Genomic DNA, 26,758 nt, shown 5'->3' on the forward strand with positions numbered 1-26,758 from the left:
TTTCAGAGAGGACAGAAGTATCCACCCATCTCAAAAGGGCTTCTGAGATTTGGGAAGACATTTTCAGAAAGTTAATATATAAGGAAATATACCTACATTACACAAAGAAAAAGGGCATCATTAAAAGCCAGTCCAATCATCAAAAGCCAGTTCAAAGATAATTCTTTTCAAAACAAAAGAGCAGGAAGAACCGACAGTCACTGCCAAAAAGACTTTCGCAAAAAGAAAGCGCAAAATCTCAAAAGAAAAATCTTCTTACTATAGTAAAGATATCACAGAGGAATCTTACTCTCAAAGCATGCAGTATATTAAGTATAAAAAATATTATAAAAAGTAAAAGAGAGATGCAAAAAACTAACCTTTGTGAAGAAGAAGATAGAAAGGTGAACACTGCAACAAAAGAGAGCTTGAAGATTTTGTGAGTAAGAAAAAGAGCGAAGGAGCGAAACAGTTCTTAGAAAGTAAACAAAAGAAAGAAAGAAGAGGGAAAAGTATTTATAACACACTAGGGGCATAACAGTAAAACAACGCAATCATTAAAAGAGCGCGCCTTTACCAATGTAACTGTCCCCCGCGTGTAAATGCAAAACCCAAATGGACGCGACGGTTGACAAAACGCGACGTTGTACCACCCCCCATTCTTCAAAACATACAACTCGGACGGTGGCTTCCAGGCAGGAACAAGTCGGAGGCCACCTTCCTTCAATGTTTGGACCTTCCATTCGAGTCCAACCATCCAATTCTAGGTAAGTCCCAAAATAATACTATTATCTTATAAATTCATAATTATTTTATTCAATTATGTAAGTTAATATTAAGAAACATTAATATGAAAAGAAATTATCATTTAAAATAAGCTATCATATATTGTTATTTATTCCCATCATGCATAATTATAATTATTTATTTTTAAGATAGATCATCAAATTAATTAAGTATTAATTAAGATTTTCTTTTCTTATTTTAAAGTACATCATTTCTGTTATACTGTTATTGTACGGACGCATAATTATTTTAATTAATTACATAAAATTAATATTAAGAAACATTAATATGAAAAAAAACTATCATTTAAAAAAAATTGTCGGATATTATTAATATTATAAATCAATCATGCATAATTATAATTATTTATTCTTAAAATATATAATCAAATCTATTTAGTATTGTTAGAAACAAGAGACTAAATTAGAGAAATGATTTGTATATTATTGAGTGTGTTGTCTATTCAAGTTATGTGGAATGATACAATATAGAAGGATATTTATAGGTGCTAAGAGAATCGAAATAATAAAGACGTAATCTCCTATAATAAATATTCAGATATACTAAATAATACTAATTGATCCTAATTATATTCTAACATCCCCCTCAAACTCAAGTGATAACTTGAGTTTGAAACTTATTTAAAACAATGAAATAAAGAGAAAAAAAACTACATAAACTGATAAAACGGGTGCAGAACTGTCGAAAGGAAGCGCAGACGAAACTGCCGCTTGTCTGAAAGAAGCGCAGACGGAACTGCCGCTATTTGAAGGAAGCGCAGACGGAACTGCCGGAAAGAAACGCAGATAGAACTGCCACAAGGAAACACAGACGAAATACAGACGAAACTGTCACAAGAAAACGCAGACGGAACTGCCACGAGAGAACACAAACGGAACTGTCACGAGAGAACGCAGATGGAACTGTCACGAGAGAACGCAGACGGAACTGTCACGAGAGAACGCAGACGGAACTGTCGAAAGAGAGCGAAAACTATATGATTTCTTCATGAGAATAGGTAAGCAGCAGATGACAATGGTGTTTGATCATTCGACTCGAAAAAATACAAGACAGAGAAAATATGCTAGTCGATGATGTGAAAAAGCATCAAAGGAGTGACAAAAGGAAAGAAGAATGACATAGAAAAAAAAATGCAAAAACTACGGTGATTTCACCGCAAGGAAAATAACCTATCCTCTTCAAAGAGGATACCATGGCTCTGATACCATGTTAGAAACAAGAGACTAAACTAGATAAAGGATTTGTATATTATTGAGTGTGTTGTCAATTCAAGTTATGTGAAAATGATACATAATAGAAGGAAATTTATAGGTGCTAAGAGAATCGAAATAATAAAGACATAATCTCCTATAATAAATATTCAGATATACTAAATAATACTAATTGATCCTAATAGATCCTAATTATATTCTAACAAGTATTAATTATTATTTTTTATTTTAAAATATAACAATCCTATTATATTTTTAATCAATTAAGTAAAATTAATGTTAAGAAATATTAATATGAAAGAAAATTATTAATTAAAGAAAACTGTCATATATTATTATATTAATTAGATTATACAGCAATCATACATAATTAAAATTATTTTTTTCTTAAACTATATAATAAAATTAATTTAGAATTAATTAATTTTTTTCTATTTTAAAGTAAATCAATCCTATTATTATTATTATTATTATTATTATTATTATTATTATTATTATTATATAAACTAATGTTAAAGATATAAACTAAAATTTTGATTGCTTACAAAAAAATATATACACATATTTTTTTTTATAATAATTAAGATATTTGTTTATTACATATTATGTTTTTTATTTAATTAAAGTATTTTGTTAATTTTTGTATTATACACTTTTGTTTACTTTTTGGATAGATAACAAAAAATATATAAGATTAATTTAAAATTGATATATATTCTTGAATATTTTTTTCATTAAACATATATAAGACATAAATAAAAAAATAATTATTTTTTATACATGGCACGGATATATACACATACACTAGTTATATTGAAAAGAAGTAAGAATTTAAATGTGTTTCGAGAATTAAAGAATAAATTGTTTTTTATATTATTGTATAATAAATTAAATTATATACATATTTAAATATAATATAAATGTTATTTTATTTTTATTTAAATATAAAATATTATATTTGGTATCATTTTTATTATTATAAGATTATAAAATTTAAAGTTACTTATATAACATTTGTGTATATTTGATGTATATTTTAAAAATTTATTTTTATACAAATTATAACTATATATTAAATATTAAATTACAAGATTTTTTTTCTTTTTTCTTTACTTAAGCCTTATGCTTGCTTTTGTTTTTAATGAAAAATTATAGGTGTAAATAACAAATATTCTCTTGAGTTATGAGTATATATAAGTCTGAAACTTATTATTGGATCAATTTATTTTATATTAATTTCCTGCATAATTAAGTAAATTAATCAGATACATAATTAAATTTTTAGTCCAATAATAATTTTTAGTCATCATCAATTAATTTTTTGTTAATTCTTTAAACTCAACAATTTTTATACAAAATTATAACTATATATTAAATATATAATTATTTTATGAGATAAAAGTAAAGAATAAATTCGCTAAAATATAAAAGGAGGATAAGACCAGGACAATAGAAAGGGTCACGTGATTTAAAAAAAAAAAAAAAAAAAAGTGGCGGTGGCTTCTCTGGCTCGAAGTGAAGGAGTGTCGTAGGAAGGTCTAAGGTGCGGTGCTAACAACAGTTGCCCTGAGCAACAATCCGAGGTTGAGGAGGTTTCAGTTTCACTGTGAGGAGGCGCTGTTGGTTTTTTAACTTGTCTCTCAAAAATAAAATAAAAACCAACAAAATAATAATAATAATAATAATAAAGAATAAACCACCCCATTCCGAATTACTCACACAATTGGAGAAAGAGAGTGAGGAGGGGACATAACATTCATAAGCATAGCATTCCCCCATTTTTCCGAATAATCCCTAGCTTGGTATTTTACGGTACCATAAAGTCTACAATTTTGATATTCACCTCTGTCAGGTACATACTTCTCTATGATTTTTTTTTCTTTATTTTTTTATTACCGTTATCATTCCCAATTTTGAGAGCAAATCTTGATCTCCATTCAAAACCCTAGCTCAGTTCTTGAATGTCTGTTGGATCGTTTCCTTTTCTCATTCGATTGGGTACTGCTGGATTACTTGCTATCTGCAGGGGGGGATACCAGAGAAGAAGCTTCAATTGTGAAGAGATTTGATTGATTCATGGTTGGTGATTGGCTATTCACCTGAATTCGTTCAGGGAAGGAAAGAATTCCCCCTTCTATGATGCCGATTAAACCAGGTCAAGTAGAATTTTCCTTGGGAATCATTATCATCTCTTTTGGGGGTTTAAGGTCTTAGGAAGGTTTTACGTTTTCCTCATGCAAATTCTGTGGGCTGAAACAAGAATCTTGTTGAGGCTGGTCTCTGTTCTTTCTTGGTATAGTCTTTGATTTGTATCACTCATACATTTGTATCTGTAATACTGTAAAGTTTACTTCTTGATACTGGGTTTGTAAGTATTGTTGCGTTTTGTGTCTGATTTGAATTTCAATGGCTAACCCAACACAACCTAATGTTGGGTATACCACTTCAAACCCGGATAGACAGAGTCCTACCCCTGACAAGAGTCCCATACCACCCCCTCCACCTTTTGCATCACCACCTAGATTTCCTCCCCCCATATTGCAATTGCAGCAAGATCAAGCTTCTTCCCCTTCGGTTAAACCCCCAAATTCGTCGTCCCCAGCCAATGGAGTTAAATCTGGCAGCCTTGTTCCTCACATGAGCACCCCGCCGGGGCCTCCTGTTTTTACATCGCCTGTCCGGCCGGCAGCTGTTCCTTTTCGCACATCACCTGCCTCGCCTCAGCCACTTGCTTTCTCTTCAGGATCATCTTTGCCGACTTCATCGCCACCGCGATTTTCAAATGGATCGGTTGAGTTGCAACACCAAGTTTCTGATAGCATAGAGGACCATCTTCCCGCCGGGGAGTCATCCTTTGTTCTTTTCTCAGCTCATAAGGTACATTATCATTTATTTGGTTTTACAGCCTAGCCTTGCATTTTTAAATTTAATATTATTATTTGGTAATCAGATTATGTTATAACCTCCTTTCCATTTGATAAGTAGGTATTGAAACAGAAGAAACAAGCTAATGTGCCCAGTCTGGGTTTTGGGGCATTGGTTTCTCCTGGGAGGGAGGTCTCAACGGGCCCTCAAGTTATTCAGCGTGATCCCCATCGATGTCAAAGCTGTGGAGCTTATGCAAATATATATTGCAACATATTGCTTGGATCAGGTCAGTGGCAGTGTGTTATATGTAGGAAATTGAATGGAAGTGATGGCGAGTACATTGGGCATAGTAAGGAAGATCTTCACAGATTTCCAGAACTATCTTCCCCGATGGTTGACTATGTTCAAACTGGGAACAAGGGACCTGGTTTTGTTCCAGTTTCAGATTCCAGAATGTCTGCCCCAGTTGTTCTTGTTATAGATGAATGCTTAGATGAACCCCACTTACAGCATCTACAAAGCTCCTTGCATGCTTTTGTTGATTCTCTTCCTCCAACAACAAGATTAGGAATTGTACTATATGGCCGTACTGTGTCAATATATGATTTTTCAGAAGAGTCAATTGCATCTGCTGACGTGCTTCCTGGGGACCAGTCACCAACCCAAGAATCTTTGAAAGGATTGATTTATGGTACTGGCATATACTTGTCAGCAATGCATGCCTCACTACCTGTAGCACATTCCATATTTTCATCATTGAGGCCCTACAAGTTAAACATACCAGAAGCTTCTAGAGATCGATGCCTTGGAACTGCTGTTGAGGTTGCTCTTGCTATAATTCAGGGCCCATCTGCTGATCTGTCACGAGGGGTAGTTAAAAGATCAGGGGGCAATAGTAGAATTGTTGTCTGTGCCGGTGGACCAAATACTTACGGACCTGGATCAGTTCCTCATTCTTTTAATCACCCTAATTATCCTTATATGGAAAAGACAGCAATAAAGTGGATGGAGAATCTTGGTCGAGAGGCTCATCGACACAATACTGTTATTGATATTTTATGTGCTGGAACGTGTCCCGTAAGAGTTCCCATCTTACAACCTCTTGCTAAAGCATCAGGTGGTGTTTTGGTGCTCCATGATGATTTCGGGGAAGCCTTGGGTGTTAATTTGCAAAGGGCGTCTGCCAGGTCAGCAGGTTCTCATGGTTTGTTAGAATTGCGCACATCAGATGATATTCTCATAACTCAAGTTGTTGGCCCTGGGGAAGAATCACATGTAGACACCCATGAAACCTTTAAAAATGATACAGCCATTTATATTCAGATGCTAAGTGTTGAAGAAACACAGAGCTTCTCTCTCTCAATGGAAACTAGAGGAGATATCAAAAGTGATTATGTATTTTTCCAGTTTGCTATTCAGTATTCAAATGTGTTTCAAGCTGATATATCCAGGGTTATCACTGTTAGACTGCCCACTGTAGATAGTATTTCGGGATATCTTGAGAGTGTTCAAGATGAAGTTGCTGCAGTCCTAATTGCAAAAAGAAGTTTGTTACGAGCTAAAAGCCATTCAGACGCAATTGATATGCGGGCAACAATAGATGAAAGAATCAAGGATATTGCTCTAAAGTTTGGTCCTCAAGTACCCAAATCTAAACTTCACTGCTTCCCAAAGGAGCTTTCCCTTTTACCAGAGATCCTTTTCCATCTCAGGAGAGGACCACTATTGGGAAGCATTATTGGTCATGAAGATGAAAGGTCTGTGCTGAGGAACTTGTTTCTGAATGCATCTTTTGATCTGTCACTCCGAATGGTTGCTCCTCGTTGTCTAATGCATAGGGAGGGAGGAACTTTCGAGGAGTTACCAGCTTATGATCTTGCAATGCAGTCTGATGCTGCTGTTGTACTTGACCATGGCACTGATGTCTTCATTTGGTTGGTATGTCTCTTATTATTCATTTTAGCATGGAGTTTTCTTAGTGAGAGATTTGCATTTTTTTTAGGGCATTGTTATGGTGCTAATCCAAACCAATTATTATTACTAACGCACTGTTGTGCCAATGATCAGAAATTATGTTTTAAATTAGCCTCGTGCCATGTATATAATATGATCAGTAATACACGAAGCGGGTAATATGCGCCATAGTGGACTTGAAAGATCAGTACATTTTAGAATTTAGAAACAATATTTGTGTCTGGTCATGGTTGTTCATGTTGTTTCAATAGCACCAGGGTATGTACATGTATACTTTCTTCCTTTTAACCTGTTTTCATCTTCCGTTCTTCTTTCCTATGTCCTTTTTATGAGTGGGAATGCCATCCAGCTCCTGCATTTTCTGCTGCCAGGCCACGGCTGCCATTATTAGATGCTGCTGTAGCTAGTGGCATGCTTTTCCCTGTTTTGAAAACTTTCCGTTTTCTTGTTCTTTTTTGTTCTTTCTTGGGTTGTTTTTATTTATTCATTTATTTAATACTGATGAGTGTATTGTAGGGTGCTGAACTTGCAGCTGATGAAGGAAGAAGTGCTGCTGCTTTAGCAGCTTGCCGGACATTGGCTGAAGAGCTGACAGAATTCCGTTTCCCAGCGCCTCGTATACTTGCATTTAAGGTTAACATTCTCTGCTAATCCCGACTACAAAGTGTATTTTTCTTTGCATATCTCCATTTTCCATCTTCTGCTTAGAAGGTTAATTATAACAGAAAATTTATATCTGAAACAGGAGGGTAGCTCGCAGGCTCGATATTTCGTCTCTCGCCTCATACCAGCACACAAGGATCCTCCTTATGAGCAGGTTAGCATCACTATCACTTCTTCGTTGCAAAACTAAGGTTTTGCTTATTATTAGATTATGGTGGCATACATTGCATGTTGAATGATGCATGTTTTCGCAGGAGGCAAGATTCCCGCAACTTAAGTCATTGACATCAGAACAGCGAACGAAGCTGAAGAGCAGTTTTGTTCACTTTGATGATCCTAGTTTCTGCGAATGGATGCGAAGCTTGAAAGTTGTGCCACCTGAGCCAAGCTGATGTAGGGCCATTTTTGTGGTTTGATTTTGCTGCATCTTCCAATCAGCACGGTACTCGTTGCTGATTCTTTATTTAGTTGTTTGAGGCGAAGTTTGTTTAGATGATGATGTTTCTCATGTCCCAAAATCTTTCGCTTCAGTGCCATGTTCAACTTCATTTTGTTCATGTCCGAGAAACATCTATGCAATTGCAAGTTGCAATTGGAGAGAAAAATAGTGGGGCTTTTTCGTTTTGGTTGGAGAGAATGATTGTGGTGCACAGAATTTTTCACAATTTACATGAACAATAAAGGATTTCACTTAATTTATATCGATAACAATTATTGACTGCTTGTGCTATCCTTAATCTCTTGGTTTATGGTTTTTGACCACAAACTTTTTAAGCTGGATTGATTTAATTTTAAAAAGAATTAACAAAAAGAGAAACGTTTGAAAAAAACAAAAGGAAAAAGAAGAAATGTACTAAGTATTTAACTTGACATTTTTAGATTATGGTCTGCATGTACGAAGCTACTAAAGTTTAATGGACTCTAACGGAGTTGAAAGATCATATTTTACCTTTTAACATTTTTTTAATGCTTACTAACATGATTACTACATTAAAACTACACATTTTCAAAGTGAAGGAAACTTAACTGAAGTATTTAAGTTTTTATACATTTTAAATCCTTTAAATTATTAAAATACTTTATCAAACCTTCATGGGTATAGATTATTTAAAACTCTTACATTTATATTCTTGAAAATATATGTTGTGATAAAGTGACATTTTTTCCCCACACAACCCCCTCAATGGCCTCATTAACCTCATTAAGCATTGGTGGTTAGTGGTGGAAAGAGATCACTTCTATTACTACCATTTATTTATGTCTCACCAATAAAATTTAGATGTGTTTATTTATTTATTTTATTAATTTGGTAAAGATACAAAGCTCGAACAAGGGCAAGAATTTTGCGGGCCACTTCGGTTGACTTTAGGGACAAGAAGCAGCGATTACAGATCAGATCAAACGCTTCGTTGCAATAATTCAATTAATGATAATTAATTACCTTTAATTAAATTAGTACACTAGTAAATAGTAAACAAGTTGCAGGAGTAGTTGACCAGAAGCACAATACAATAATGTAGTAGTAGCCATAGAAACTGTAAACAGAATTGGGAATAACACTTCACTGTAAAAAAAAAAAAAGAAAATAATAATTCCTGAGAGAAAGGCGCGATTTATCTGAAAGAAGAAAACCTAGTAGCCGCTGAAAGCGAAAACCCTAAAGAGACTCACGCCACAAAATCGCTCTCGCGCGCTTTGTCCCCCTCCGGCGGCATCTCGGCAATCGGTAAGAAACACACTTATGCCGTTTCGATTCATTCCAATTCAGCTACAATCGTCATTTCGTGTTTTTTTCGTGTTACAGGTTCTCGTCGTTCAGGATGGCGGGGAGTGAAGCGAAAAACTCTGGCTCAAAGCAATCTGGTAATTGTGGCTAGAAACTGTTAAAACGCTTTGTCATTTCTCATTTTTTTCGGATTTTAGCTTCCATTCTTATGGCCAAATCCTCGCAGGTGCGAAGAAGAAGGAGGTGAAGAAAGAGACTGGATTAGGACTCACGAATCGCAAGGCTGATAACTTCGGAGAGTGGTATTCCGAGGTATTTTATCCCTCATCTTGTAACTTAGTTTCACGTGTTCTATTGCGTTGGACTTTGAGTTCGGTGGAATTTGCTGTGCCAGATCTGTTCTTATTGCACTGTGTTCTCGTCTCAGTTGTTTGAATTAATTTGCACAGGTGGTTGTTAATTCCGAAATGATTGAGTACTATGACATTTCTGGCTGCTACATTCTGAGGCCTTGGGCAATGGCAATATGGGAGATCATGCAAGTGAGTTTCTTAATTTGTCAGTGTTGTTGGATGGCAGTAGTGGTGTTTTTCAAACAACTGGTGTTAGTCTAACATAGATCATGTTTATTTGTGTATGATTTGCACAACTAGCTGTATTAAGGTTCTTTTTTATTTCATCAACTATATCAGGGATTCTTCGATCCTGAAATAAAGAAGATGAAAATCAAGAATTGCTACTTCCCTTTGTTTGTGTCTCCCGGAGTTTTGGAAAAGGAGAAGGAGCACGTTGAGGGATTTGCACCAGAGGTGAGAATTTTCTAATTTGTTGGTTAGGCTGTTTAATGTATACTCTTAAGATTTGTTTGAATTATTTGTTTTTCCCCCCTCTGAAATGGGGACATTATAGAAGATTATTGCAAGCTGAAATCCATTGTTAGATGGCTAGATGATCTGATTTACTGGCACAATATTAAGTAGCAACCTCCGTGTATTGTATAGCTGATGAGATTTTGATGTGTTGAAATGAGGAATTATTTATGACTTGCGGCAGAAGGAACTACAAACCTTCTCTGCCTTCTGGAATGACTTTCTCTAATGTGCTACTCTTTGACAGGTTGCTTGGGTGACAAAGTCTGGAAAAACCGACTTAGAAATTCCCATTGCCATTCGTCCAACTAGTGAAACTGTCATGTATCCATACTACTCCAAGTGGATTAGGGGACACCGTGACTTGCCTCTGAAACTTAATCAGTGGTGTAATGTTGTTAGATGGGAGTTCAGCAACCCCACACCATTCATCAGGTAGCAAGAAGCTTTATATTTTAGCTTGTACTCCTTTCTCCATATTATAATATGATGTTCAAAGTATGATACTAGCCAACCAAGCTAGGCCTCAAATTTTCAAATATCCAGCCTTCCAATGTTGTTGTACTGTAAAATTTTGTATGGTTTTTTAATGAATCGAAGTTCCTCTAATGATGACTCGCTAATTCTGGTGAATTGGTTGTTAATACAAGCAATAGTGATTGATTTAAATGAACTTATTTTTCAGTAATTTAGCTTGGGCCCTTGTTGCTATCACATTCAAAACTCCATTTTATTGTTGTTTTACATAAATGCATATTTTGATTGCAGGAGTCGAGAGTTCCTTTGGCAGGAAGGACATACTGCTTTTGCAACTAAGGAAGAGGCAGATGCTGAGGTAATTCTTCAAATAACAAAAGAACATACATTGGCTATGTAGTACCATTCCACATCTGGTGCAATATCATATGCTGATATTGATAAGTCCCTACTTTTTGACTTCAGCACATGCGATTCCAGTTTCAGTAGCATCTTTTGAAAACTACTTCCAAAGTTCTCTAAAGTATTACTATTTCAGGTTCTTGAGATATTGGAATTATATAGGCGCATATATGAAGAGTTTTTAGCCATTCCTGTCATTAAGGGTAAGAAAAGTGAGATGGAGAAGTTTGCTGGTGGACTTTACACTACCAGTGTTGAGGTATATGTCTGAGACACATGCACGTATGCTGCTATTTTTCTGAATGGAAAAAGTTTGTATATAAATTGTAATGCTCCCTTTGATAGGCATTTATTCCAAACACTGGACGTGGAGTACAAGGTGCTACTTCTCATTGTCTTGGCCAAAATTTTGCTAAGATGTTCGAGATAAACTTTGAAAATGAAAAGGGAGAAAAAGCAATGGTCTGGCAAAACTCATGGGCCTATAGTACTCGAACTGTAAGCTTTGATATCTTGAATGTACTGTCATCTGAGGGTTCCTTCACATCAAATTGCATCTAAGATTTTGACTGTTTTGAACAGATTGGGGTGATGGTGATGGTTCACGGTGATGACAAGGGACTAGTGCTGCCTCCTAAAGTGGCCTCAGTCCAAGTTATTGTGATTCCGGTGCCTTACAAAGATGCTAATACTCAAGGAATCTTTGATGCCTGTACTGCAACTGTAAATACATTGTGTGAAGCAGGTATTCGTGCTGAGTCAGATTTTAGAGACAACTATTCTCCTGGATGGAAGTATTCACACTGGGAAATGAAAGGTGTTCCTCTTAGAATTGAAATTGGGCCAAAGGATTTAGCAAATAAGCAGGTTTTCAATTCTTTAGTACTTCTGCACCAATTCTCGTGTTATGTTGCTTCATCAATCTCAGTTTTGAGCTGAAAACCAAATAAATCTATTCCAATTTCACACAGGCTAGAGCTGTTCGACGTGATAATGGAGCAAAAATAGACATTGCAAATGACAATTTGGTTGATGAAGTTAAGAAGTTACTTGACACTGTTCAACAGAACCTTTTTGATGTTGCAAAACAAAAACGAGATGAATGCATTGAGGTTGTACATACTTGGGATGAATTTGTACAAGCTTTGAACCAAAGAAAAATGATATTAGCTCCTTGGTGTGACGAGGAGGTATGAAGTTCTTTTTGTTTTTGTCCAAATTTTATGTTCTAAATTATGTCTTGATGATCACCTTTCCAGCTTTAGATTTTTGAGGCATTTCTTTTTTTATCTGTCTATACTATCTGTGCCATGTACTTATTCAGGTGTATCATGATTAACTAAGATGCATATTGTCACAAAAAGGGTTGAATGAAAAAATATATCAAAACTGCCCCTACAGGATGGTAACGATATATTTTTCTATTTCAAAACTTCCAATCTGTTGGTACTTGTAGGTTTTCTTCGTTGTCAGATTTACAAATATTAAAGCATTTAATCGTTCCAATTCTAGATCACTTCCATTACATAATTGTCTTACAATGCACTTGATTAGCTATTAATAATGAACATACTATAGTACTTGCTTCTCTCTAATCTCTTGATGATACTGTTGAGTGTTGACACCCTATTTTGCAATACATATTTTTTCTCTCAAGGGACATCATTTAGCTATCTTATGTTCAATATTCAAAATGTCTGACACTATTCATGCTGGATGGTTTGGTGTTTTTCTGGTATCAATTATCAATTTATATTACTTCAGGCGGTGGAAGCTGATGTTAAAGCAAGGACAAAGGGTGAGATGGGAGCAGCTAAGACACTTTGTAGTCCCTTTGATCAGCCAGAACTCCCAGAAGGTATAAGCCTTGTCGTTCAAATCTGTGTTAGAAATAATCTTAAAATTGTTTTCTGCAACTGCCCTCTAAAATCTATCTTAAGCTTTTAGCCAATTCGTATTGATATTTTTTCACGATTTTTTTTATTTTGAATAGTAACACCTTATGTTGCCTTTAATAGGTACCAAGTGCTTTGCGTCAGAAAAACCTGCGAAGAAATGGTCATATTGGGGCAGAAGTTACTAGATTACTAGTTTGTGGTACTTTTTTTTTATATGGGGGGTGCCCTGTCTGGATTTGTTGAGCACACACCAGTTTTAGTTTTTTCAATTGGTTATTTTCTTTTTCAGCTGTTGGTTGTTCGATGATTTTGTACTACATATTACTTAAAAAACTGCAGTTAATTGAACATGACATCATTTACTTGACTCACTGATGATATACAGCATCTATTAATTGTTAATAACTAGCCTAACACAAATTGATGAACTCCACGTTCTCGAGTTTGACCCTTTTTTACTAGCCACAAACATGTTTAGCAGTTGTTCTTCGTGGATTTTGTTCGATTTGTTTAACTTTTATTTTCTTTCCTTTTCTCTCTCCTTATCTTCACGAATGTAATCTTTTTTTCTTTGTGGACATGACGAATGTAATGTTTGATCAGCGAAAATCAGATTGGGGAGCTCTCCTCAAAATGACACCTTATGGATTGAACTTTCACGTTAGTCAAGTTCATTAATATTGTATTCGACTTCACAGCAATTAGTTACTCCAACATCAACGACAATCGTAAGCATGAAGGATAATTTCTTTTTTCCTTTTTGGATAATTTCAATTTTTAAAGAAGGTAAGTAATTCAAACTATCAAAATAGCACTTTACTTTACCCTATTATTAAGTTAAAATTGCTTTTTTTTTTAAATAAATTAATTTAAGTTTATACTGCTTTACAAATAAAATTTTAAAAATAACTTAATATAACTGCTTGCATAATTTTTTTCTAAAATGTTAAATTATATATTTCTTAATGTGCCTTTTAGAAAAGCATAAACAAAACCCAAATGAAGACAGGAGGAGAAAGCAAGTATTAAAAATCCCCTTGTCAAAATTGAATGCGTTACGAAGTGCACTATACATGCCAACAAAAGAAGAAGCAACCCCTCGTAAACCAATCAAATTGAGATGCATATTGATAGCACTTAGCGGTGGCTTCTTTTTCTTTTTGTTCTCTAGGTGGGCAATGGCTTCCATATATTATTATATAAGACCATAACGTTAACACCTGCACAACAATTCAATATGTCAAATATTTTATGGAAAAAGTTGATAGGTCTCTATATGTCTGTACTCGACATGCTGATATTTCCTCAATATTTATGTCAATTATCAGTGTACCTAATTAAATTACGATATTTTTTTTTCTTTTCCTTTGTCCGATCATTGCGATATGGTCCTTCAAAACTAGCTCTTACCTCTTGTGCCATGTGACATCTTGAACAGAGGAACACAAATAATATGACTATATAAAGTGAAAAGGACAAATGTATCTTAATCTAATCACTCTCGCGTTGTTGTCTTTTCCCTTGTTGGTAATTGTTTGGAAACCTAATTCATTCTTCTCCTTCGATTTAACAATAATAATAAGATTTATAGAAGTTCTAATTATATTGAACCTTGTCTATCCAGTTGTGTCAATTTTTTGTGTGCAACTCCAATAATATGTTGGTCAATTGAGGATGACACAGCAACAACTCTTTTTGGTTAACATGTAAGCATCTTAATTGATGTAAAGTTGAGGAAATAGGGCTTAATAGAATTATAATACTTAACAATTTTGTCATTAGATAGAGGGCCTAGAAAGAGAATTAAGAAAGACAAAAAGATGGTAAAAAAATTTTACTTAATAGAGTTGATGATTCAGTGAACCTTAATAATTTGATTAAGATCTTCTAAAGTGAGAAAGTTGATAAAGAGAAGAGTTAATCACTTTTAAATTAAGATAGTGCGGCATATATTTAATGAAAATTACAAAATCAATGGTGATTAACTTCTCACTTTACTTGAACTAAAAAAAAAAACTTATCACTTTACTATTTTATCAACTTTCTCACTTTAAAACATCTAAATTCTTAATGATTAATCTTAAGGATAATTGACTTTATCGTCTAATCTCAGGATATGAATGTTGCAAATCCATTTAATGTGTGTTGGGACAGTGTCGGGGGTGACTTGATTCTATCATTAATTAGAGTGACAAAACATGAATTGCCCACCTGAATTTGAATGATAACTACTCTACTAACTATGCCAATTACCAAACCAGAAAGCACTAATCAAATGATGCAACATAAGCATGTTGGATGTATTTTTCCGTGCATAATGAAAGTATAAACAACTGCTAACTTTTGTTGGGGAGAGAAGTGCTTTATGGAAGGATAGCACAGGATACAACAAACATAATTAATGTCATTGCGCTTATAGGATTAAAAGGTTTTTGAGAACTAACATAACCTCCGAAATCCTCATTTTTTGAATCATAAAACTTGTAAATGGTGTAAACTTATTTTAGCGGAAGCATTAATTAGGATCTTAAAAGTTGTGATTTTTATACCTGGATTGGTTGCCATAACAAGTCCTGATTACGGTAGAGTTGAACTTTAAGACTGATTTTGCAGAGTGTTGGTTACAGTAGAGTTGATCTTCAACATTGGTTTCTCTCCCTTTCCTTTCCTTCAGACGTTCATCAGGATGACAGTTTCACGGTATTTTCAGTGAGTGGAAACTGTAAAACGTCGTGTGTCTTGAGGCAGAGAGAGGACCACCTTTTATGTATTATTATCTTTAAATTTAATGCGTCCATCAAATATTAGAATTAACGGATGAGATTAAATCATTAATAGTTTATAAATAATTATAATTAGGCCACAATAGAAGTTTAAATTATCATAAACTTCCAACATTCTCCCACTTGGCCTAAGTGTAATCATATTCTCACACATTACATAATTGCTTTAATATGGTAAAATACTTTGTGTGAGTTATGACAGTCATGCATTTAATATGAAACACATTTCTTTCCATATACTACAACCACTAGCATCTTACTACACAAGCTACATAAATAACACAATTTTATATCGGTCCCATAAAGTTTCTAGATCATTATGTTATAACTCATACAATAATATTACTTTAACTAGAAACAACAAACTATCAATGTTCAGAAAACACATAAATAAACATAGTGAGCTCAGAGTGTTAGCATCATTCAGAAGAACCAAGACCCATTCTATGTACATGTTCCTTAAATGTCTTTGGTTGCAATCCTTTAGTCAATGGATCAGTAATCATAAGTTCTGTTCTAACATGTTCTATGGACACTCTTTGTTTCCGAACTTCCTCCTTAACGCCAAAGTTCTTTATTTCCATATGCTTGGCATCTTTAGAATATCTATCATTTTTTGAGAAAAATACTGCTGCAGAATTATCACAATAAATTTTCAATGGCCTAGCAATTGAGTCAACAATGTCAAGTCCTGAAATGAAATTTTACAGCCATAAAGCTTGATTTGTAGCTTCAAAACATGCTACAAATTCTGCCTCCATAGTAGATGTTGCCACAACGCTTTGCTTGGAGCTTTTCTATGATATGGCAGCTTCTCCAAATAAGAATAAGTAGCCAAATGTAGACTTTCTTGTGTCAGCACATCCACCAAAATCTGAATCTGAATAACCAATTACTTCTAATTGGCTAGACCTTTTGTACATGAGCATATAATCCTTTGTACCTTGAAGATATCTTAAAATCTTCTTTGCAGCTTTTCAATGATCCATTCTAGGATTATTTTGATACCTTCCAAGCATTCCTACTGCAAAGCTAATGTCTGGTCTTGTGCAAGTTTGCACATACATAAGACTTCCCACTACAGAACTATATGGAATTCCTTCCATTTGCTTCCGTTCTATGTCATTTTTTAGGCATTGCATAAGACTAAATTTGTCCCCTTTTTGAATTGGTGCAATTCCTGCGGAACACTTTTCCATGTTGAACATCTCTAGAACTTTATTTATATAGGCCTTCTGAGACAATCCTAACAGTCCTTGTGATTTATCACGAAAAATTTCAATTCCTATCACATAGGATGCCTCTCCCATATCTTTCATTTCAAAGTTTCTAGAAAGGTATTCTTTAGTCTCACGCAACATTCCCAAATTATTTGTTGCAAGCAAAATATCATCAACATATAAGACTAGAAAAATAAACTTACTCCCACTGACCTTTTGGTATATGCATACATCAACAACATTTTCTTCAAAACCGAAAGAAAGAATGGTATTATTAAACTTAATATACCATTGTTGTGAGGCTTGTTTTAGTCCATATATTGATTTCTTAAATTTACACACCATACGACCTTTTCCTTCAGTTGGAAAACCTTCAGGTTGATCCATATAAATTTCTTCATCAAGATTACCATTCAAAAAGGCAGTTTTTACATCCATTTGATGTAACCCTAAATCATAATGAGCCACAAGTGCCATAATGATATGCAATGAATCTTTCTTAGAAACAGGTGAAAATGTTTCTTTATAATCAACACCATTCTTTTGAGTAAATCCCTTAGCAACAAGTCTAACTTTATATCGTTCAACATTGTCTTTTGAGTCTCGCTTAACTTTAAAGACCCATTTACAACCAATACATTTAGCACCTTCTGGCAATGCAACAATATCCCAAACTTTGTTATCTTCCATGGATTTTAACTCTTCTTTCATGGCATCAATCCATTTTTCTGAATCATCACTATTTATGGCTTGTGTAAATGAAACTGGATCTTTAGATATTTCAATATCTTCTTCTTGTAAATAAGTTTCATAATAGCTTGGAATAGCTGACTTTCTTTCCCTTTGAGATCTCCTCAATGGTATTTCTTGAGACTCATTTCTTTCTGATATTTGTGAGTTAGTTTCTTCATTGGGAGCATTATCATTTAAATCTTGTTCATCACTATTAATGTGTTCAACAATAGTTGGAACAACTCTTTGAGTAGGTGTGGATAAAGGAACACTAATATGTATAGGAACATTAACTTTAATTTCTTTTATTTCTACATTTTGATGATTTTCACTCCCACTAACTTCACCATTTTCAAAGAATTTTGCATTACCAGTTTCTACAATTCTTGGACTATGGTTTGGACAATAAAAAATATACCCTTTAGACTTCTCCGGATAGCCAATAAAATAGCCACTCACTGTTCGAGAATCTAATTTCTTTTCTTGTGGATTAAATATTCTTGCTTCTGCTGGACAACCCCAAACATGTAAATGTCGTAAACTAGGTTTCCTATTAGTCCATAACTCAAAAGGAGTCTTTGGAACAGCTTTACTAGGAATTCTATTTAGCAAATACATGGCAGTTTTTAATGCATACATCCACAAGAATTTGGGTAAAGAAGAATTGCTCATCATACTTCTAACCATATCCATTAATGTTCGATTACGCCTTTCTGCCACACCATTTTGTTGAGGTGTGTATGGCATTGTGTATTGTGCACATATGCCATGTCTTTCTAGAAGTTTTGCAAATGGACCAGGACATTGTCCTGTTTCATTATGTTTTCCATAATATTCACCACATCTATCTGACCTAACAACTTTTACCTTTTTGTCTAATTGCCTTTCAACTTCTTTAATATAAATCTTAATAGCATCAACTGCTTGAGACTTTTCTTTAAGCAAATAGACATATTCATAACGTGAAAAGTCATCAATAAAAGTGATGAAATATTTTTCTCCACCAATAGATGGAGCATCAAAAGGTTCGCATACATCAGTGTGTATAATTTCAAGAAGCTAACTACTTCTTGTGGCACCTTTCTTGTTTTGTTTGGTTTGTTTTTCCTTAATACAATCCACACATAAACCAAGATCAGTAAAATTTAAATTTTGTAAAATCTCATTCTTTACTAATCTTTCTATTCTTTCCTTGGATATGTGACCCAAGCGTTTATGCCACAAGAATGCAGAACTTTCTTTAGGCGTATTTGGCCTAACTACGTCATTCTGGTACTCAATAAGCAAGGATTCAGAAAATTGATCAAGAAGTTTTAATCTATATAAGCCATCAATTAGAACACCATAACCAACAATATTAGAATTTTTAAATAAATTAAAACAACTATGTCCACCATTAAAAAAAAATCACAATTGTCCAACTTTGAAACAGAAATTAAATTCCTAGACATTGAAGGTACATAAAGAGTCTTAGGTAAATCTAAATGAAAGCTTATATCCAACACCAAACGATAAGTTCCTATTCCTTCAATTGGCGCTTTCACATGGTTTTCCATGTAGAGGAACATCTTACTTTGGCTTGTGGTTTGGATCGTAAGGAATCCCTACATTATATTAGATACATGAGTTGTAGCACCAGAATCAAGCCACCAAGAATTATGAGGAATATCAATTAAATTTGATTCATAAGTACATACATATGTTTCAAATATACCTTTCTTTTCGAACCATGCCTTACGTTTAAGACAATCTTTTTGGAAATGTCCTTCCTTCTTACAGAAATGATACTGTTTTGCATTGGCATGTCCTTTCTTCTTAAAATTCTTGGGCTTTGTCTTTAATTTCTTTTCTGATTTGCCAGCTCCTTGAACCAAGTTGACAGAATGACCACCACAATTCTTAAGTCTATTTTCTTCCTGTATGAGCTTTCCAATCAATTCATTAGCGTCCCATTTTTCCTTCATGATATTATAATTAATTTGAAAAGCTCCATACTCAGAAGGTAATGAGTTCAGAATGAATTGCATCATAAAGGAGTCATCAACTGTCATACCCAGTGTCTTTAATTTTGCAGCAATATTAGTCATCTCAATAGTATGCTCTTGCATGCTCTTAGACCCATCAAACTTCATGGCCGTGAGCTGTGACATTAATGTACTAGCGAGTGACTTATCAGCAGAACAGAAGCGGTCTTCCACAAACGCAAGATATTCTTTAGCACTTTCTGTTTGTGGAAGGGTAGTCTTAATATTGCTTGCAGTAGTCATTCGCATAAACATAAGGCTTAATCTGTTAGAACGTTCCCATGTCTTAAGTGCATATTTTTCATCCTCATCATTATCATCAGTGATTCCAAAAGTGACAAGTCAAGATCCAAAAGACCTAAATGGAACTTCACTTGTTCACTCCATTCAGAGAAGTTTAAGCCATTAAACATGGTAACAGATGAAGCTTGCGAATGAATTGAAATACCTGTCATTTAATCATACAATGCTCAGATTAATTTTAATTTTATTATCTACTCAGATTACAGAACATAACAAGCATATTACAGTTCACCTTTAGGTAAAATTCTATAATACACTAACATATTAATATACAAATAAATGTCATATTTATCATACTTGAAGATTAAAATTCTCTGCCAAATACATATACCATCTTTGGAGAATACATATATCTGACCTAAGAATAATAAATTTTCTCGTTCAAGTCTATTAATAATAGAAGAGATTTCCTTTAGGTAAATCTAATTAAAATTAATTAACACATTATTAAATATACTGGCATTTTACGTTATAACTTGGTCACTTTGGTGTACACAAGCAGTAAATATTCTAAATAAATTTAATACTATAAATAAAATATTTATAGACTTTTCATAAAATTAGAGTACATTACGTACTTAAAATAATTTCATAATTGTCATCCATACTAAACTTAAACTCAAGATTAAATTCATACATGAGTATAATTTATGATCAAATTAAAATATTCAAAAGAAAACATATAGAACATATACAACCACAAATATACAGTTTTGATGGCATGAAATTTGAAACCCACTTAATTAAAATCCAATTATAAATAATTAATCAGAAACATTAAACACCGTGGATATCATAATTAGATCATAGAAAATCACATACTTTCAAAACACATGCTCTAATACCACATGTAAACATTAAATTTCTTATTTTATTATCTTATCTTTATCTTATCTTTAATTGTTCTTATCTTATCTTTATTTGCTTTTATCTTTCATAGGACAATACTCTATATATATTTAATTTTACCCTCATAGTTTACAAACACTTCAGTACAATTCAATCAATCAACAATCAATAAAATTTCTTCATCTTTTATTTTCTTATTCTTTCACAATTTTATCATGGTATCAGAGCCTTGGTATCCTCCTTAAAGAGGATACATAAGCTATCATCTTTCGGTGAGAAATCACCCTACATCTTTTTTTTCAACCTCCTCTCACAATGAATAATCAATCTTCCAATTCAGTTTAGCGGAAGCATTAATTAGGATCTTAAAAGTTGTGATTTTCATACCTGGATTGGTTGCCATATCCTGATTACGCTAGAGTTGAACTTTAAGACTGATTTTGCAGAGTATTGGTTACAGTAGAGTTGATCTTCAACACTGGTTTCTCTCCCTTTCCTTTTCTTCAGGATAGCAGTTTCACGGTATTTTCAGTGAGTGAAAACTGTAAAACGTCGTGTGTCTTGAGGTAGAGAGAGAACCACCTTTTATGTATTATTATCTTTAAATCTAATGCGTCCATCAAACATTAGAATTAACGGATGAGATTAAATCATTAATAGTTTATAAATAATTACAATTAGGCCACAATAGAAATTTAAATTATAATAAACTTCAAACAAATGGGACTTAACTTCTATCATCTTTCTCTCCCTTCCTAAACTAAATTCATAAAAACACCCAATACATAAGAGAATGAAACTAATTTTGCTTCTTTGTCACTATATAAAGTATTGTATATGGTCAATTAATTGCAAAATCATTTCTCATTAATATATATGTTTTGTTATAACCTTTTAAGGTAATCTAATAAGAATCAAAACCTTTTATGTTATACCTACGAATGTATTAAAATCAAACTTTATATAACTAAGTTAAAAAATGGCCTCTCTTGAATGCACTTGACTAATTTATTTTGTAAAAGAAGTAAATTATCATAATATTTGAAGAAGTAATGCATCATGATCAATGACACTTTGGTGTTGACAAGTTGGTTTACCTTTTCACTTATGATACATACATATGTGTTTGTCAAATTCATTCATCGTCATATCGCTAATTTTTTTTTATATTGTAATAAAATGAGCCTCGTCATGTTATATGTGAAATTCCTTAATATATTTATAGGTTTTAGTTACCGTTTGGTTTTGGGGCATAGGATACCTGACTTTGGGAACCTTAGCTTTTTCACATGATTGAGGTTTAGATTTATGACCAAACTTTGTGTCTCTCCCTTGAGAAAATGATATTAAGTATTTCACTGCAAAAATGATTTGATTTTTGTGTTACTTGTTTCCCAGCGCGAAGCTCAAAGCTGTAACAAATAAAAAACGAGCTAAGACCGCTATCATGGACGGTTCACATTGAATTTGTTTATTTATTTATTTATTAATCTTAGGATTGAAAACGATGAAACTCATTTTCATTTCTTTTACTGGTTGCTCAATAAACGACACAGTTCATTCCGGTCCAATCAACCTCCATGCTCGAATTTTATATTAAACATGAATAAAAGTTAGCATGTAAAATTTATAGTTAAAAATTATTAGATGATATAAAAATATTTTTTTTTATAAGATGTCTAGACAATTCTCTTTTTTTTTTTTTGTAAATTTAAAATAATTTATTTGACTAAAATATTCTTCAATAAATATTATAATGTAATTATATATAAATTAATAATAATTATTTGGTTGATTTAGTTAAAAAAGATATACTAAAATCAAAGAAAGATGAAGAAGAGGGACACTTAGCCATAACTCCGAAGGACACAAACACAAACCTGTTTTGCTTTTTATGGTTAAAAATTTGTCTGTCCCAATCTTCCTTTAATTTATTTTTATCCCTCTCAAATTTGACCATCATCCATTCTTCTTCTTCTTCTTCAAAATTACTGTCCCCCACACCACATGGCTCTAACATATATTAATCAAATCTAGACAAATAACAATAAAGAGAAAAGAAAGTAGTCATAGGTTTTAGCAGCTTTTGAAGTGTTTAATTACTATGTTGACTAAGAAAAAGAGGGAGCAAATGATTAGCAGAATGAAGTGATTTAAAGGATCTGACGGAGCTTACAAGTTAGTCTCTTAGAGAGAAGAGATAAACAGTAAAATAAAACAACAACACTGTTGTGTTGTGAATTGTGATGCATGCAAAGGTCAATTATTGTTGTGTGAAAACAACTTATTACTTTGTCTGTGTCCCAAGCCAAGAAACACAAGATTCATTCATCACCGGTTACACTTGCAATTCAAGGGAGAGAGTAGTGTTCACTGTACTTGAGTTGAGTGCTAGTTTTTTGCATAGTTTGAAGAAGAGAAGACAGAAGAAGGAGGGTCCTACTGCTTATTGTTTTGGCGGGCAGTAACAGTTTCTGTCAATGATTTATACTTGTGTGGTTCTTATTATCACTGCTTACCCTCTCTTGCTCTTTCTCTCTCTCTCTTTCTCAATGACCCACCCAATCAATTTCACACCTTGCTAATTCAATAAACCAAACCTTCCTCTCATCTTCCTCTCTCTCTCTCTCTCTCTCTCTCTCTCTCTCTCTCTCTCTCTCTCTCTCTCTTCTGGGTCTCTTTCATCAATAGTAGCAGCATTTTGGAATTTGGAGGTGCCCTTCAAAAGGGAAAGGTGGATCTCAGTCATATGAGGAGAACTTCTACAGTGAGTACTTGCTTTATACTCTTTTAATTCACTCTCATGCTTTGTAGTTACTAGTGGATGATGGCCTAATTGAGATCTAGAAGCCACAGATCAAGAATTAAACTGCAGATGGATCAGCTATTCTTTATCTTTAGTGCATTTTTTAGTTGATTGTTATCCCTCGTTTTCAAACAAGTTGCACTTTGTTACTGACTGCTAAACTGGGTGGTGTTCTTTCTGTGAAAAATTTGAGATTTTTTATGCACTGTGATGAAATGTAGTTGATCTGAGTAGTTCTACAGCTTCTCAATTTGAAATTCTTGAGTTAATCGAATACCCCTGTCTAGATCCTGCTTGAACTTCATAGTGTTTAATAATCATTGCCCTGTTAGCTACTGTTGTTTGAAGAAGCATGTGAAATATTGTAGTCATCATGGCTTGATAAGGCTCCAAAATGGGGAAGGTTCTCACTTTTAGGTGCAGCTTCATAGTAGTTACTGATGGCTAAACATTTTCTCTTGCAGCTTGTGGGTGTGCTTCTGGTACTTACATTAATCAGCTGTGGCCCATGGAGAGTGTGGAGCAGCTCACTTTGCAAGCAGACAAATTTGGAGGTTAGACCTCACAGCGTTAGTATTACAGAATTTGGCGCGGTTGGAGATGGGGTCACTCTCAACACAAAAGCATTTCAGAATGCAATATTTTACCTTAATTCATTTGCAGACAAAGGCGGAGCGAAGCTCTTTGTCCCGGCTGGCCGCTGGTTGACCGGTAGTTTTGATCTCATCAGCCATCTAACTCTCTGGTTGGACAAAGATGCTGTAATTCTTGGATCCACAGTAAGACATTGTTTCTTAATTTGGTTAGATGCTGGAGTAGGATAATCCAAATTCTATTGTCTTAATCGGTAGCTGGTAGAGTGATAGGTGATTTCTAAGATATCTTAATGGCATGCCCTGCTACTTATTACAGAACCCCGATGATTGGCCAGTTGTTGATCCTCTACCGTCATATGGGCGAGGAAGGGAGTTGCCGGGTGGAAGGCACAAGAGCCTCATTTATGGACAAGATTTGACTGATGTTGTTATAACAGGTTGATAATATTCATCAAATGATTGTCTTCTATGTACATGTTAGCTAGTTTATTGATTCTGTAAGTGTTCCAATGAAGGTAACAATGGAACAATTGATGGTCAAGGGAGTATATGGTGGAGCCTGTTTAGGAACAAAACCTTGGATTATACGCGTCCCCATTTGGTAGAATTGATGAACTCGGCGGGGGTTCTCATCTCGAATTTAACCTTCTTAGATTCTCCATTTTGGAATATCCACCCTGTATATTGCAGGTTTGTCTTCTATGGAAGGACTGAGTTTATGTTATTTATTTCTTATTTTCTTCTGCACTTCAAGTACTTCTTCCATTACCATTCAAAAGCTGTGCAATAGTGGGGCTTTGATGCTTAGGGGGGAGATTTGAGACTGTTTTTCTGGATGAACAGCCAAGTTACAGTTAAGAAAGTCAAGATCCTTGCTCCTCTTGATTCTCCAAACACAGATGGGATTGATCCAGGTGAATTAAGATTCTCACATATTCTAATAATATCCATCCTGTTAGAGAATAAAAAATGCTACGTACACACGAAAAATCAGTCACTGAATCAGCCACCATGTATTTTGTATTTAAACATATATTATATACGAGTGACTGATTTGGTAGCCGATTTTTCTGTGTACACATAGCATAGTTGTGATAGAATTTATGTCCTTGTAATTAAGATTCTCACATACAACTCTAAAATGTGGACAGATTCTTCAGACAATGTATGCATTGAAGACTGTTATATAAGCACGGGTGATGATCTGATTGCCATCAAAAGTGGCTGGGACGAGTATGGCATAGCATTCGGCCGTCCCAGCACAAACATTATCATCAACAGGCTCACCGGGAGGACGGCAACGAGTGCAGGGATTGCCATTGGAAGTGAGATGTCTGGTGGTGTATCAGAAGTCCATGCCCAAGACATTCGCTTCTTCGATTCATACAGCGCCATCAGAATAAAGACTTCTCCAGGGAGAGGTGGTTATGTTAGAAATGTCTTTGTCTCTAACATGACTTTAGAAAATGTTGACATTGCTATCAGGTTCACTGGTACATATGGGGATCATCCTGATGATAAATTTGATCCAAATGCATTACCATTGATAGAAAAGATTACAATCAAGGATGTGATTGGCCAAAACATCAAGCGCGCCGGCCTTCTAGAAGGCATAGAAGGAGACAACTTTGTAAACATCTGTCTATCAAACATCATCCTTAATGTGAGCTCAAGCTATTCATGGAACTGCTCTAATGTCCAAGGATATTCCGATTTCGTTTCGCCGGAAGCTTGCAAGCCTCTCAAGGAGAGAATATTCCCAGAGCATTGTTCAGACTGTTACAATTTATCCAATCACCTGCAAAGTTCAAATAATCAAACAAGAGGTGCTTGGTTACTATCTTGGTAAATTGTGGAGTTTATAGCATTATATGCTACCCGAAAAAAAAAAGGTCACTTTATAGCTGAAATTTGATTGGTGCATTTTTTCAGCAGGACAAATTTCAGGTGACATACAATGTTGAGTTGGGAGTTGCTGATCTTGTGGTTGTGCATCTGCGGAAAGATACTGAGAGAGATGATTGTTTCTTGTAACTTGTGTGCAGTAAACAATAATTTGAGTGATTTATCATAAAATAGGAAGTTGAATTGAATGATTTCATGTCTTTTCTTTTTTCTAGATACATATGGCTTTTTTTTTGGGGGGGGGGGGGGGGGGGAGAGAGAGAGAAAAAGATAAGAAATTTTGTGTTGCCATTTATTTTTTGAAGGAAAAGAATGTGTTTGGTTGTTGATAGATAAGAGAATGAGATGCTGTTAGTTAGTTTGTAACCACTCTAAATTCCTTTTCTGTTGCAACTTTATTTGATGTTGGAGAATTTGCACAAGTCCTAGGTAGTTGCTGACTTGCTTCCCTTTTACTGCATCCTTAGATTTGAATAAGGAATCCAATAAACAAGCTTCCTAGAAAAGTGGAATCTAATCAATTTCATACCTCTTCTTTACAATGAAAAAAAAATTAAAGCACATTAGTCATCATCACCATCAGATAACTTACTATTTGTCAGTTTCTTTTCAGTTTTTTATTTTTATTTTTTGGGTTGATGGATATTTAAGTCTTAATGATCTCTG

The 26,758-nt window shown here is 34.2% G+C and overlaps 3 protein-coding genes across 13 annotated transcripts; all 3 read left to right on the plus strand.

Moving 5' to 3' along the window:
* Positions 1-3,448: 3,448 nt before the first annotated feature.
* On the plus strand, positions 3,449-8,213 carry LOC112757363 (protein transport protein SEC23 A). Its single transcript, XM_025805951.3, has 6 exons — positions 3,449-3,849; positions 4,024-4,874; positions 4,983-6,803; positions 7,356-7,472; positions 7,585-7,656; positions 7,757-8,213. Exons 2-6 carry the CDS (start codon positions 4,404-4,406, stop codon positions 7,892-7,894), a joined length of 2,619 nt encoding a protein of 872 aa, XP_025661736.1. The 5' UTR covers positions 3,449-3,849; positions 4,024-4,403; the 3' UTR covers positions 7,895-8,213.
* A 636-nt stretch (positions 8,214-8,849) lies between these two features.
* LOC112757364 (proline--tRNA ligase, cytoplasmic) lies at positions 8,850-13,245 on the plus strand. The gene is made up of 13 exons (XM_025805952.3): positions 8,850-9,228; positions 9,307-9,365; positions 9,455-9,540; positions 9,678-9,770; positions 9,921-10,037; positions 10,345-10,532; positions 10,866-10,932; positions 11,113-11,235; positions 11,322-11,474; positions 11,559-11,843; positions 11,948-12,166; positions 12,741-12,834; positions 12,995-13,245. Exons 2-13 carry the CDS (start codon positions 9,323-9,325, stop codon positions 13,057-13,059), a joined length of 1,533 nt encoding a protein of 510 aa, XP_025661737.1. The 5' UTR covers positions 8,850-9,228; positions 9,307-9,322; the 3' UTR covers positions 13,060-13,245.
* Positions 13,246-22,834: 9,589 nt separating this feature from the next.
* LOC112757394 (probable polygalacturonase) lies at positions 22,835-26,514 on the plus strand. 11 transcript variants are annotated; one of them, XM_072219868.1, is made up of 8 exons: positions 23,303-23,552; positions 24,056-24,145; positions 24,255-24,370; positions 24,504-24,624; positions 24,703-24,877; positions 25,031-25,101; positions 25,339-26,013; positions 26,123-26,514. In XM_072219868.1, the coding sequence occupies exons 2-8, from the start codon at positions 24,100-24,102 to the stop codon at positions 26,149-26,151; spliced, it is 1,233 nt and encodes a 410-aa protein (XP_072075969.1). In that variant the 5' UTR covers positions 23,303-23,552; positions 24,056-24,099; the 3' UTR covers positions 26,152-26,514. The 11 variants fall into 11 exon arrangements, with proteins under 11 accessions (XP_025661765.1, XP_025661766.1, XP_025661767.1 ...); XM_025805984.3 differs by having other exon boundaries at positions 23,320-23,552; positions 25,339-26,032; positions 26,120-26,514; XM_072219867.1 differs by having other exon boundaries at positions 23,320-23,552; positions 26,120-26,514.
* The last annotated feature ends 244 nt before the right edge of the window (positions 26,515-26,758 follow it).

Source organism: Arachis hypogaea, chromosome 16 (assembly GCF_003086295.3).
Source record: "Arachis hypogaea cultivar Tifrunner chromosome 16, arahy.Tifrunner.gnm2.J5K5, whole genome shotgun sequence".
Classification (NCBI taxonomy): Eukaryota; Viridiplantae; Streptophyta; class Magnoliopsida; order Fabales; family Fabaceae; genus Arachis; species Arachis hypogaea.